Source organism: Cryptomeria japonica, chromosome 6, assembly GCF_030272615.1.
Source record: "Cryptomeria japonica chromosome 6, Sugi_1.0, whole genome shotgun sequence".
Taxonomy (NCBI): domain Eukaryota; kingdom Viridiplantae; phylum Streptophyta; class Pinopsida; order Cupressales; family Cupressaceae; genus Cryptomeria; species Cryptomeria japonica.
This window is the reverse complement of record NC_081410.1, coordinates 249,282,707-249,295,218: the sequence shown is the minus strand read 5'-3', so window position 1 is coordinate 249,295,218 and position 12,512 is coordinate 249,282,707. Positions and strand designations below refer to the sequence as shown.

General features: G+C 38.3%; 1 protein-coding gene across 1 annotated transcript in view; it reads right to left on the bottom strand.

Annotated features, from left to right (window-relative positions):
* The window catches only part of LOC131037281 (protein EFFECTOR OF TRANSCRIPTION 2), a 114,507-nt gene that overhangs the window by 68,845 nt on the left and 33,150 nt on the right, over positions 1 to 12,512 (bottom strand). The window contains exon 2 of the mRNA XM_057969355.2: positions 3,652 to 4,053. Coding sequence (XP_057825338.1) covers positions 3,652 to 4,053 — 402 coding nt within the window. The remainder of the gene's footprint in view (positions 1 to 3,651; positions 4,054 to 12,512) is intronic.

Genomic DNA, 12,512 nt, shown 5'->3' with positions numbered 1-12,512 from the left:
TTCTAAATCCATTGCCCTGTTATAGGCGTCGGAGTATGAAGAGGGAGGTACTATCTTCATTTTTCGTCTAAGGGATTTCTTTAGACCTTCCACGAACCACCGTTTTTTCAGTCCGTCTGCTGGCTGGTTCTCCATCTTTCCTAGCAGCTCTTTGAGCCGCCGGCTGTAGGTTCGAACAGTCTCGTCCTTTCTCTGTTTCGTGCCGTAGATTTCGGCTACGATCTCATTATCGTCTCTTAGGAGACGAAACTCTGCTTGAAATTCCTTCTTCAAGTCTGGCCATGTGCTAATTTTAGCCTTATCCGTATCCGAAAACCAGTCGATGGCTACGCCCCTCAAGGTTGCGGGAAACTGTGTTACCCACTCGTCCTCATCGGTAACACCATTCGCTCCCCAAATTGTTTCACAAGTGCGACAGTGGCGGACAGGGTCTTCTTTCCCATCCCCATGGAACTTTGGAAGTTTTTGTTTTTGTGCCATGCCTTGTCTTTTTACTACTGGTGGCTGTTGTCCTACTCCGGATGGGTCAGATCCTATAAGGGGTGCTTGACCGCCGTGCCCCGGTGTCCCTCCGACACTCCTGGCAGCCCCGGTGTCTTCTCCCTCTTCTGCCTCCTCCCCACTCCTTGGAGTTTTCCTAGCCTCTGGTGTGTGTGGCAAGTCCCTCAAATCCTTCAACTGAGTTTTGGTACACTCTATCCTGCGGCGGGTTTCTGCAAGTAACTCCTCCCGACTCCGTGGGTGGCCGCTGGCCTCACCGTCCCCTTCGGAGCGTTCCTCCTCTCTTCGCTTATACCTCTGTCGCCTTTCCGCTTGCTGTTCAAGGATCAAGGCACGTTGGGCTACTGCACGTTCATCTATATATTGTTGCTTATTTTTGTCTTTATTCAGTGTATTGGGCATTAATTCCCAGACCGCTTTCTATATACTTAATGACATAAAAAGTAGAACACTTTTATTCATTCATAATGTGGAAGACAAGTTTATGCCAACAATATGACATAATTATTACAATAAGTGTTCTTTTATTCCGTCCCGTATGGCTCATGGTTCAAATGCCCCTGACCTGGCGCCATCTCGTTCTGCTTCCCGTTCCTCGTACTGTTGCAAAATTTCTTGGCGTCGCTCTTCCTAGGCAATCTCCTCCAGGCGAGCTTGTTGTGCCAACGATGCTTGTGCTAGCAATCGGGGGAGATGGTTCATCAACCGATTTACCTCCGGACTCACTTCCAACGCTGTCCACACGGCACTTAGTGGGACTTCCGCCTCCGCCGCCTCTCGTCGCACGTAGGTCTGAATGGCTACTTGGAGTAGAATTGAAAATTCTCTCGTCGCGGTGTCTTCTCCTACGTAAAGTTCTGTTTGGGCATCATCAATCTCCGGGTTCACCTCACCAACGGGTAGGCCCATTGTGTCTGTGCGCCATCCGTGTCTTCCGTTCCGAGTTCGTCTAGGCAACGGCGCCAAATGTTTACCTCACTGGGTAAACAGGAAGAATACAGAAACTGAACAGTAATGCACAATGCAAATACAAGAGAAGTACCAGAATAAGCTTGCCATTAATGTCAAAGGATGTTCATATTATAATCTGTCGTCAATATTACATGTCCTCCAACACCCGGAGGTGGTACAATATATGACAGCCGAAGGGGTGCGACACAACCGTCGCGACTCCAACTACCTACCCGTCGGCTAACTAACTGACCGCCGTAACTCATTATTACCGACGACAACATAAACATAATATACCAACATAACATAATGATTATTCCCGTCAACATACACATGGTCGAATGCTTCAGCTTTCATCCACAAATTTATATGTTATGCACATAATATTTTGAAAAACTTGAGGGGATGGGGCAATCCTTGTCTGCAATAAGATTGAGTGGAAGATTTGAATATTGAGCCCCAAATTATTTGATGGAAATTTCTGGTTTGACAAGGCTATGATTCGTCAATCAATTGGTTTATACCTTGTTATAGGATAGTATTGCAAATAGAAGTCATTGCTTGCTATCTCTGTTTCAGTCAAGATAACTTAGATGGATAGAAATATATAATCTTGGAAGACTGTGGGTCTAGGGTATCCCATTTATGAAATTCACTGACTTACAAGTTTTCTGAATGGAAGTTGCAGTTTTTAAGCTTAAGCATATCCAACTTCATGACAGTAATCATCATTACACAACAAACAAAAATTGATTTCTTGCAAAGAAACCACCCACAAATGAAGTCAAAGAACTAAAAGTTGCTAAGTACACAATTCAATTAAAACTAGCATGCACTATTTCTAACAACTAATCAGTATCAAAGTAAAAGCTGCAAAAACATTACCAACCAATTTTTTTAGACACAAAAGTTTATTTCCCAAAGTCAACTAATCCATCAATAAACACATTAATTTGCTGTGTCCTCCACAGTTTTCTTCAGTGAAAAATAGTAATACATTACTGCTACTAATATGTTTAAGTTTCAACATCTTCTGATTCCTCTTCTTAATTAATCACTGATTTTTAAATAGACCAATCTGAATGTCAAGCATCAATGCAAATCATTAAAAAGAAACCATTTGTATAAATGTTGTGGACTGAATGTGAGCAGATGGATATTCATATATGCTGATAGACTAAAAAATCTGAAAACACAAAAATTGAAAGGTATATATGCATCTTCTACCTATTGTTTCTGTTCAATCTCCTCAAACTGGATGAACTGTGATGAGAGTACATGCTGCCACACAGACATGCCATACAAGCCCACCAAAATCATATTTATGATTGGCAATATGACTTTAAAATATTTTAAGGATGCCAAACCTGAAAATTACTATTAAACGTGAACAAATTTACTGTAACTTAAAGGCTGAAATATAATCTATGCGAACTCTTGCAAGCCAAAGAATCAAGAGATAAAAATAATATCTTGTTTTAATCACTGACATGGAGAATTATTCATTATATCATATGGAGAAAGGAAGAGAGGAAAGGAAAACATGGATTTGATACCATGTTAGAATTTTGTATACAGAAGCAATGTCACAAAAACTAATCAATTCACCATAGAGAGAACACACCATAACTGAGTTCACTAAAACAAGCAGGATCATATACAGTCCCTTCTCCATAAAACTGGTGGGGACAGTTGCGAGGCATGTATAGATCTTCTAATGATGCTTTGTATCCTATAACAATTTTCAATACCACCTTCATGTGCACATACGGCACATTAAACTTAAAGCTACATAGTGAGAGTACGACTTAAGATTTGGCATTACTTATGGCTTGGACAAATAACTTAAAGCAGTCCAAATAATATGACGAGTGACGACACATTGTGCAATCTAAAAACTATTCCAAACATGATCAGACAGTGTGCAATCTAATGAAAAAATATTTCATTAGATGATCACACAGTGAAACCTAAAGGTAAAACTCCCTAACCAAATAAACACACATTACATTCCTTCAATATAGCTCAATTTCTATTTCCATCATATGTTACCTGAGAGCTTAATTTTCTTCATCTGTTTAGTTTTGAAATTTTCTGCTTTGAATAAAATTTTTATAGGACATTATAAATCATGTTTAAATGAACATAAGTTTCCATTTCATATAGAATCGAGTGCAAGGCAAGGTTGATGATACTTACAGCAGCCCACCGAAATGTAATTGAAAATCCCCTGGAAAAGATATCTGTAAACAATCCTGGACCTTGCTTGACATGTTCATCATATGAACATTTTGATTGTTGGAAGGATACATTCCACTTTTGAGTAAGGGAGAATGAAGATTTTCCCTCCAAATGAGAACCATCTCGTCCATAATGTTGAAGCCTCGTTCGAATGTTGTCAGCTTGGCCAAGGTAGACAACTACGACATCTTGGCATTTGAGTTTGTGCCTTTTACTGCCTAAAACAGAATTAGGGGAAGCTATCCCAAGCTCATAAAGACCGGGACAAGAGCAACTTAGAGGAAGACTGTGCACTCTATATCTTTCTGATCCCTCCTTGCCAAAATTATGATCTCCCCAATCAGATGGCCCAATAATAACCTGATAAGAGAATCAATTCATGAGATGGAAGTCTGTTGAGGACAATTAAAAAATGAAGAATGAGACAAAATGTTACATGCACAAGAATTAAATCAAACACAATAATAAATGCAGACATTAGCATCCTGGCATAGTTTTTTCTTAGGAGCTAATAAGCGGGCTATCTATTGAACCATGCCCCTAATATTGATAGTTCAATCCAAATTTTATTAGCTTGATATCCAATCACCTTATCTAGCAACCTTATATAATGGTTGCATTAAGATATAAAAGCATTTAGTGTACCAAGCCAAACATATTTGTCCAAAAGCTTATATCTTACAACATTTTGTCATTGTGGTCCTTGTTTATCGAAGTCCATACAATTGTTTAGGATAAATATAAGTTTAACCTGATCTTATATATCAAATTTCCATGTATTTTTCTTATCAATATAACTATATCTAGAGTTGTCTTCCTCATTTTTGGATGTGTGGGTGTTTTCAACCTTAGGTGTGCAGAAGCAACTCAAACCTTGTTATTTATTTTAGATTTATTTCATTTCCCTATATGTGTATTTGTTGCTTACATTATTTGTTGTATTAGTGCCATAAAGGATGTTATAGTGAAACTAGATGTTTGTTTTCTTTTGACCTTGAGGTATTAAGCTCTCCATTGTATCATTTTTCCTAGCAACATTTCCAATGTTAATTTTGCTCATTTTCTATGTATTATTCATCCATATTAGTGAAAAGTTGTAATATTTCTCTTAAATTTTTTTTTGTTTTTAGCAATAAGAGTTACAAGCAAACACCATAACCCGTTAAGGTTAGAGAAATAATCCAAACTGCTGAAAGGGAACCCTTCCACCTTTTGTTCACCGAGAGCCCAATCTGCGAAGGTGAGAGCATACGGTGTTCTGGGGATTGTTAGCACCATAAATCAAACTGAAATTACAATGCACGGGTGGCAAGCCAGCCCCTTCTACTTATCCAGCAGGATAGAAACTGAACTTTTGGCAGTAAACAAGCCAAGGGAAATAACAAGAAACTGAAACTGAAACTCAATCACTCTACCGCGTATTTCAGCAAGAGGACATTACATTAAGCTATCACTCCACCGCGTATTTCAGCAGGAGGACAATTGCATAAAACTTATCACTCGACCACTTATTCAGTGGGAGGACTGAGTACATAAACTGAATTACAAAGTAAGAAGGCGGCTAAGCCAGCCTCTTCCACTTATGCAGTGGGAATTACAAATAAGAACAACAAGAATGATTGATCAGTACTACTGAAACAATCTTACAAAATAGAGATATGAGATAAGATAAGAAGCTTAATGCTGATCTCAAACAATCCACTATCAAAATCACACCACACTTGAACGCTACTGCTGTTCTAATTCTGCAAGCTAGAAAACACACTATCCAGTCACTTCCAGAAACGCCAAAACACTCGTAACTTTCTCAAAACTAATTGGAATCACACCAAATAAAATGCAAATTGTTGGTTGAAAATTTTGTACACTTGGGCAAATATACAAAATTGTGGTGTCAACCACAGTGTGAGTAAAACTCTCCTAATTCAGGGAAGGCTTCCCCTATCTATCTACAACTTAAAACTAAAATGGGATAGGACGGCAGTCTTTCTTCTTCTTTCAAGAAAGCCAATATCCATTTCTCTTCACAGAAATGTGATAGCAATTTAACATAAAACAACAGTAACAACTTTTTGAAATGAAATGAGAGAAAGGAAATGAAGTTTCCTGAAAGCTAAAAGACTTCCGTCACTTCCTTTGGGACGGAATTACAATATCAAGCTCAAAGTCTTGATTATGTGAAGTCCTATCTACCCTTTTTCTATATTAATGATATTCCGAACAAATTATATCAGCACAAAGATTGAAATACCTTATTATTTTCTACGTAAAACAGTAAGAAGTAGTACAACCTCAAAGACTCAAAGCTATTTCTTACAAAATCTACTTCTAAACTCTCTTAAGAACAAGTGCAAGCACAAAGTCTTACAGCTCCTCTCAAAAGAATATTTACTCTAATTTATATTAACTTCCAATACTTGCAGTACAAAGACTGCAAATCAAATTCGATTAAGCTCTTAAAGAAACACTTGCAAAAAAGATAATATAGAACACAAACTCAAGAATGTAGCACAAAGACTCAAAGCTTGAGCAATTTTCTTCTATTTCTTTCAATTCTTGAATTCACACATGAAAGCTCAAAGACTTCTTTGCTATAAATTTGGTAGAGTTTTTGCTTGCTTTTCTAAAAGATAAAGATTACAATAGACCCCTCAAGTATTTATAGAAGAGGAGTCTTGAGAAAAAGGTGGGAGGATCCTAACTAACTTGAGAGATTCTCTCAACTACCAAGACTTATTCAAAAACTAACTATGACTTATTCCAACTACAGTCCTAACTGAACACAACGTGTAGTTGTTCTACATGTAATTACAAAAGTTCAAGTAAAGACTTGACTTGCAATTTACAAAATGTTTTTACATGTAACTTGTCAAACGAAAAACTACAACAAAGAGATTACAATTCTAGAAAAATCGCAACTAATTGTTGAAAAACACTTAAGTTGCAGCATGTGAAGACATGAATCTTTCGAACTTCTCGATGATCGTTCGTAGCTTAGCAGGATTCGGTTCGTGGATGTTCTTGGCAACAACCATGGTCTTCACGATAGTGTCATGGCATTCAAGAAACATAGAGTCGTTCTTCTCCAAAGTGGACTGGATTTCGTGCAAAAAGATTTGATGTTTCATCAAAACCTAAATTGAGGCAACTGAAAATTGTTCGCTCCTGCACTCATTATGAATCTTCATCTATAAATCTGCGAGCACTTCTTCTTCTGGTATCAACTCTCCATTCTGACTCATGATATTGCAAGAGGCTTTCTCACAGTGGGAAACAACACCTTGGAACACTTCAACTCGCAATCTCATCGCATCATCAATCTCCTCAATGAGGGATTTGTTCTCTACAAGTTCCTCAAATTCCAAATACATGACCCAGGAAGGAATAATGGAATGCTCCTAAAGAACACTCAACTGTTGTCGAGGCATTGTGCACCTAATTGTCAAGCTACCTTCAACCCTTTCCAAATTTTGTTTGAAAGTCTCGGAGGTATGATTCAATTTTTCTTCAATGGTCTCCAACTTAGACATCATTTGGAAAATATCTTTCAGCACTTGTGCACACAGATCATGAAGTTGATCCACCCAAGAATCCAACGCTTGTACTTTTTGAGCAGCTCTTTCAACTCCCCGAATTGATTCTTGTGAACCGGAAGAACTTGTAGGATTACTCCCTTAACCAGCAGGTTTTGTAATTTTATGAACAGCTACAACAAGTTGCCTATTCTCCTCTTCTAGCTTGTCTTTCTTTGCTAGAAGTTCATCATACCGCTATACTAGTGAAGTTACGAATTGTTGGGCATCAAGCTTGACCACTTCATGCGTTTGTTTACCCAATTCTATCCTTGTAACCCTGCAATCAGCAGCTTGCATTTCCTCACGTGGCTTATCCGCAAGGGCCTCAACAATTTCTGCCACTTTAATCCTGTTGTTGTCAACGGTTACTCTTGAGATTGTCTTGGCTTTTTAGCAACCTTGGACCTAGATTGCTTTAGTTGCTGATAATCAAAGCCATTAGAAGAGATTTCTTGCTTCTTCCTCTTTGGGGTAAAAGAACTAAGCCATGGAGGTAAAACGACCAGTTCTCCTCTAATAGCAATTTCTGTTTAAACAGTTGTGGTCACCCTGGGAGGAGTATCTGTTTGGATGGCGACCATGGTTTGCTCAGTAACCAAAAGGCATGAAGATTGCCTCATAAATTCTTCAAAGCCAGAAGTAGAGGTATCAATCTCTGACAAATGGATACATGCAAGAGTATCCTCAAGAATTTCCAGCAAACTCTCTTGTTGATGATCAAGAGGTGGCTCAACTGTTGAAATAGGAACGACATTCTGAGGAGACTCCACTATTATGTCAAGAGGAGATAGAGGCATCTCCAAGGAAACTGAGGAGGGAATCTCATGAGGTGAGTACAAAGGTAGTGACTTAGGAGCATCATCTGATTGTTGTCCTTCTTCTGGATTATCAGGATTGATCACATGAACATGAAGCCGAGACTTTTCCTTTCCACGAACTGTCACCTCCTCAGGAGGAAGCACTATTGCCCGACTAACCCGCAATTTGATCCTAGTGCTTAGAGATGATGCACCTTCCTTGTTGTCAATCTGAATCTTAGAATTACGTCCAAGAGGTCCCGTAAAGTCATCTTCTTTTCCAACCTTGATTTTGATGAGTCTAACACCATTACGTTTGAGCCAAGTGTTGGTGTTAGTTAAGATAGACTGAAATCTTTCCAGAATGGAAGTGCATTCTTTATGTGACCATTGGATTAAAGGAAGTGGGGCTTCCTCAACCCTTCGTGAGACATACTCTGGATCGAGCACATTACCATCATCAATCATTCCTTGCGGAATGTCCACCAGGTTCAGATCAATAGCCTGCTCAACAGTAAGCCTGCAGTAGTCCATCTTGAGAACCTCCATTTCTGTACGAAGATCTACCCAGATATCCTCAATACGATGCACATGTACGAAGGACTTTTTGATCTTTTCCTTCATACCCCGGTAATCAAAATTTGCCCTCAACTTAAACCTTTTGAGTTTAATCTCCTTCATCTCAGTCTCCATAGCTTTGGCTTTGACGGATGTGACAAGAGAATACCGGCCAATCTTCAATGGGTTTGTTTAGAAATCCCCATTTCGACCTTATGTCTAACAGATTGATGAGCGTGCACAACAATGATCTGTCTTCCCAACTCCATAAGAATGATCTTATCAGTCGAGTATCTAGGAAGCATGTACGGCTGCCCACTGTAGCATCTGACTCTTACATAAGTGAAAGTCAGGAATTGAAGAAACAAGCACCCATACTCATTCACTCTTTCCCATGCTTCATCTGACACTCTTCTGTTCTTTAGAGTATTGTCAAACTGGCCATGAAGTAACCAAATAATGCATCTTGAACCCTCCTGAAATGTAATCTACTGGGTCTCAAGGGCAGCTGATCATAATGTTCCCACATAGGTATAAGCGAGCGATCACCCTTGGTAGAAAGACTAGGGAAATGTCTGAGTGATGCTGCCAAATACACTAAGTATGAATTCATGTAGAAAGTCATGGTAGTAGGGATTGTTGCAAGTTGTTCGCACAAAGCATCACTGATAGTCTCTCTCCATGATATATGATGGGACTGCCTTATGAACATGGTAAATTGATACATCCAGGGCTCAAACACATTAGAGTGCTCAAGACCCATCATCGTGCTGAGGAGACTAATGATGTCTCCAATTTCCCACTTGAAGTCACAACGGTACAACTTAGCCCACCTCGTGAAGGCGGCTCGTAGCTCATGAATCCACTTGTTAATGTGGCATTTGCAGTCCTTTTCCCTCTTGACGTAGTACTCAACTGCACTATCCTTTGAAATTTCTATATAAACAGGTGCTGGTGGTATTCTGAAGACTTTCTCAATAGTATCCATTCAAGGCGGATTATTGCCTCACCATCATCATTTCTATGGTTCTCGCCTCCTTGTCGAAGTGGTGAGTGCAAGCGAGAACAAATTCAGGTTCTAGGGCAGCCACTGGAAAGAAGATGCATGATGAATGTGGCTGTCCAACAACCGTTGCATATTACTATCCTGCGGATCCTCCACCCTCTTAATGAATTCTGACATGTCCACATGCCCTATCTATGTATCCTTGATATGATCCAAAGGAGGGGAAACTTGTGAAGGTGAAATTTCATTCTGGTACTTGTCATATTTATACTTCATCTTCTTTAGAATGGGAGATGATGGTAAATCTGACATTGAAGAACAACCTGGTATGCTGCGATGAAGACTTAAAAGTGTTAAAGCAACATCATAATCAGCTGCAACTAACATTTTTCTTTCTTCAAATGGGAAGAACTCCAGTCCTTGCACTTCACAACTTTGTGAGAGAAAGATGGGAAATAAATGGGAATGCTAGAAACTTGACTTGGACCAATTTCGGATCTTGGGGAAAGTTTTACAAGTATACAAGTGGGGAAGAAGGAACATGCAATCGTATTTTTAAAACCTAAATGCAAGTATACTTGTAAAACAGAAAATGGAGAAATGAGTGAAAAATGAGATTTGGACATGTGGGAAATGACGTGAATGGAATGCGCGGATATAGGCAATGAGTATGAATAAAAATGGGAAGATTTTGGGAATGTCATTTTCAAGAAAATGGGAAGAACTTTCAACATGCAATCCGGTTCTAAAAACCCGATTTTGGAAGAATGGGTATTTTTCATCTTTGCAACTTGGAATTTCAACAAAAGATGGTTAAAGTCTTATAACCATAAGGGAAGATCAATTATTTTCATCCAACTTGTAATCGGGATTTAAAATCCCGAATACAAATAAAGAGGGAAAATGGGGAAGAACAATGCAATTCACAAATTGCTTTGCAAAGGGGAAAATCTCTCTCAAAAAACCGATTTTAGGGCAAAACCAACATATATACAAATTTACAACTAGAATGGAAAAACACGAAGACAAGAAAATGGAACAAGAAGAAAAGAAAACATACCTTGCTTCAATCCAAAATACCTCTTCAAAAGATGAAACCATCTTTGAATGAAGAAGACAATCCTTGCCACGTTTTTCCAAACTTGGATTTGGAGAATAACAGCAAAAACATGTTTCAAGATGCAAAAAAATGGGTCGAATCTCTATCCAAACCCCACGCCTAGGTGAAGGAAGCAAAAATGATTTAGGAGAGAAGAGATTCGTGGCACTTGAATCAACCAAAACGTGGCTTGGAGGAATCACGTGTTTGCTGTAAACTCGCCTTCAAACCAGCAAATGAATATACCAAATGGCGTGGGAAGAGTTTGAATATGCATGAAAATAGCATGAGAATCCAAAACACCTCTTCTTCCTAAAAAATCTTCACAAAAAAAGGTAAAACTCTCAACAAATTCACCTTCCTTGGCTAGTCGGGTTCTTGGAAGTGAAGAACAAGTTTTAATTTGCATGCAACAATGAAAATCGAATTTTTGAGTTCATATTATATGTTTAAAATGTCACTTTATCTTGCACAAGGCAATCAAAAAATGAAAACTTTTACTCTATGGCATGCTTCCCGAGACAGAATTTTGCTCCGCCCTTGGACTGCCTTAATCCTCAGTCCATCCTCGAACCACGTTTCAAATTTCATCGCATTCTGAGTTCATTTGCTATGTCTTTCCTTCAATTTCGGGTTTTTTCTCCCTGACTGCAGGTGGGAAATTTTCCTTAAATTGCAAGTTTTAATGTTTTTCTTTGTTTTAGTCTTTGTACGGAAATTTTTAGGTAATTACAAGTGCACTTTATGAAAAAAGAATTTGTAATTTGCTTTTTATTTCCCCTTGATGCTTTTTGGCTTTTTAAGTCATAATAGGGATTTTTTGGATAAGTTACAAGTTAATTTTAAATTGCATATTTAAAAAGTCACTTGTAATTCTTTTGTAAGATCCTATTTTGGTCTTTTTGCTTGTAATGGGGATTTTATTCCCCTATTACATGTGTTAAGTTATTAAAACTTGTTGAAGGGATTTTATTTTCCCTTTACAAGTAATTATAACTTGTTTTTCTCTCTCAAAAACCCGATTTGCTCATAAGAGAAAATAAAGGCATTTTAAACTTGCTAAAGGGTTTTTAAAACCCGATTTTGCCTTGTGGAAACAAAAGAAATTTTAAACATGTAATATGTAGTCCAAAACCCGATTTTCATTGTTTCATGCAAATTGAAACTTGTTGTTCACTTCCAAGAACCCGACCAAGTATTTTTCCTCTCCTAAACCAATTTTGCCACAAATTTTTCCCGATTTTTGTGGAGAAATTCATGGATCAAGGAGGCGATATGATTGCAATGCGATTTTTGTGAGTTTGGAAACACGTTGCATTTGATTTGGTAAACGGTTTACACTTCATTTACTGCGTTTTACTTCTTCAAAATTGTTTTTCACGTGATTATTCCAAGCCACATCTTAGGGTTTTGGTTTCACGATTTCACTTCATCCTTAGGCGTTTGGCTTTGGAACTCTCCTACGTGGTATTTCCTTAGCGATTTGACCCCTATTTTCTTGCATCTTCAACCACGTTTTTGCTGCTAAAGACGTTTTTCAAAAACATGGCCAGGGTTTTCAAGTTCGTTTATTGCTTACTTAAGGGATTGTCTTCTTCTTTCAAAGATTGTTTCATCCTTTGAAGAAGCATTTTGGATTGAAGCAAGGTATGCTTTCTTTTCTTGTTTCATTTTCTTGTTTTCTTGTTTTTTCTATTCTAGTTGTAAATTTGTATATATGTTGGTTTTGCCCCAAAATCAGTTTTGTGAGATAGATTTTCCCCTTTGCAAAGCAATTTGTGAAT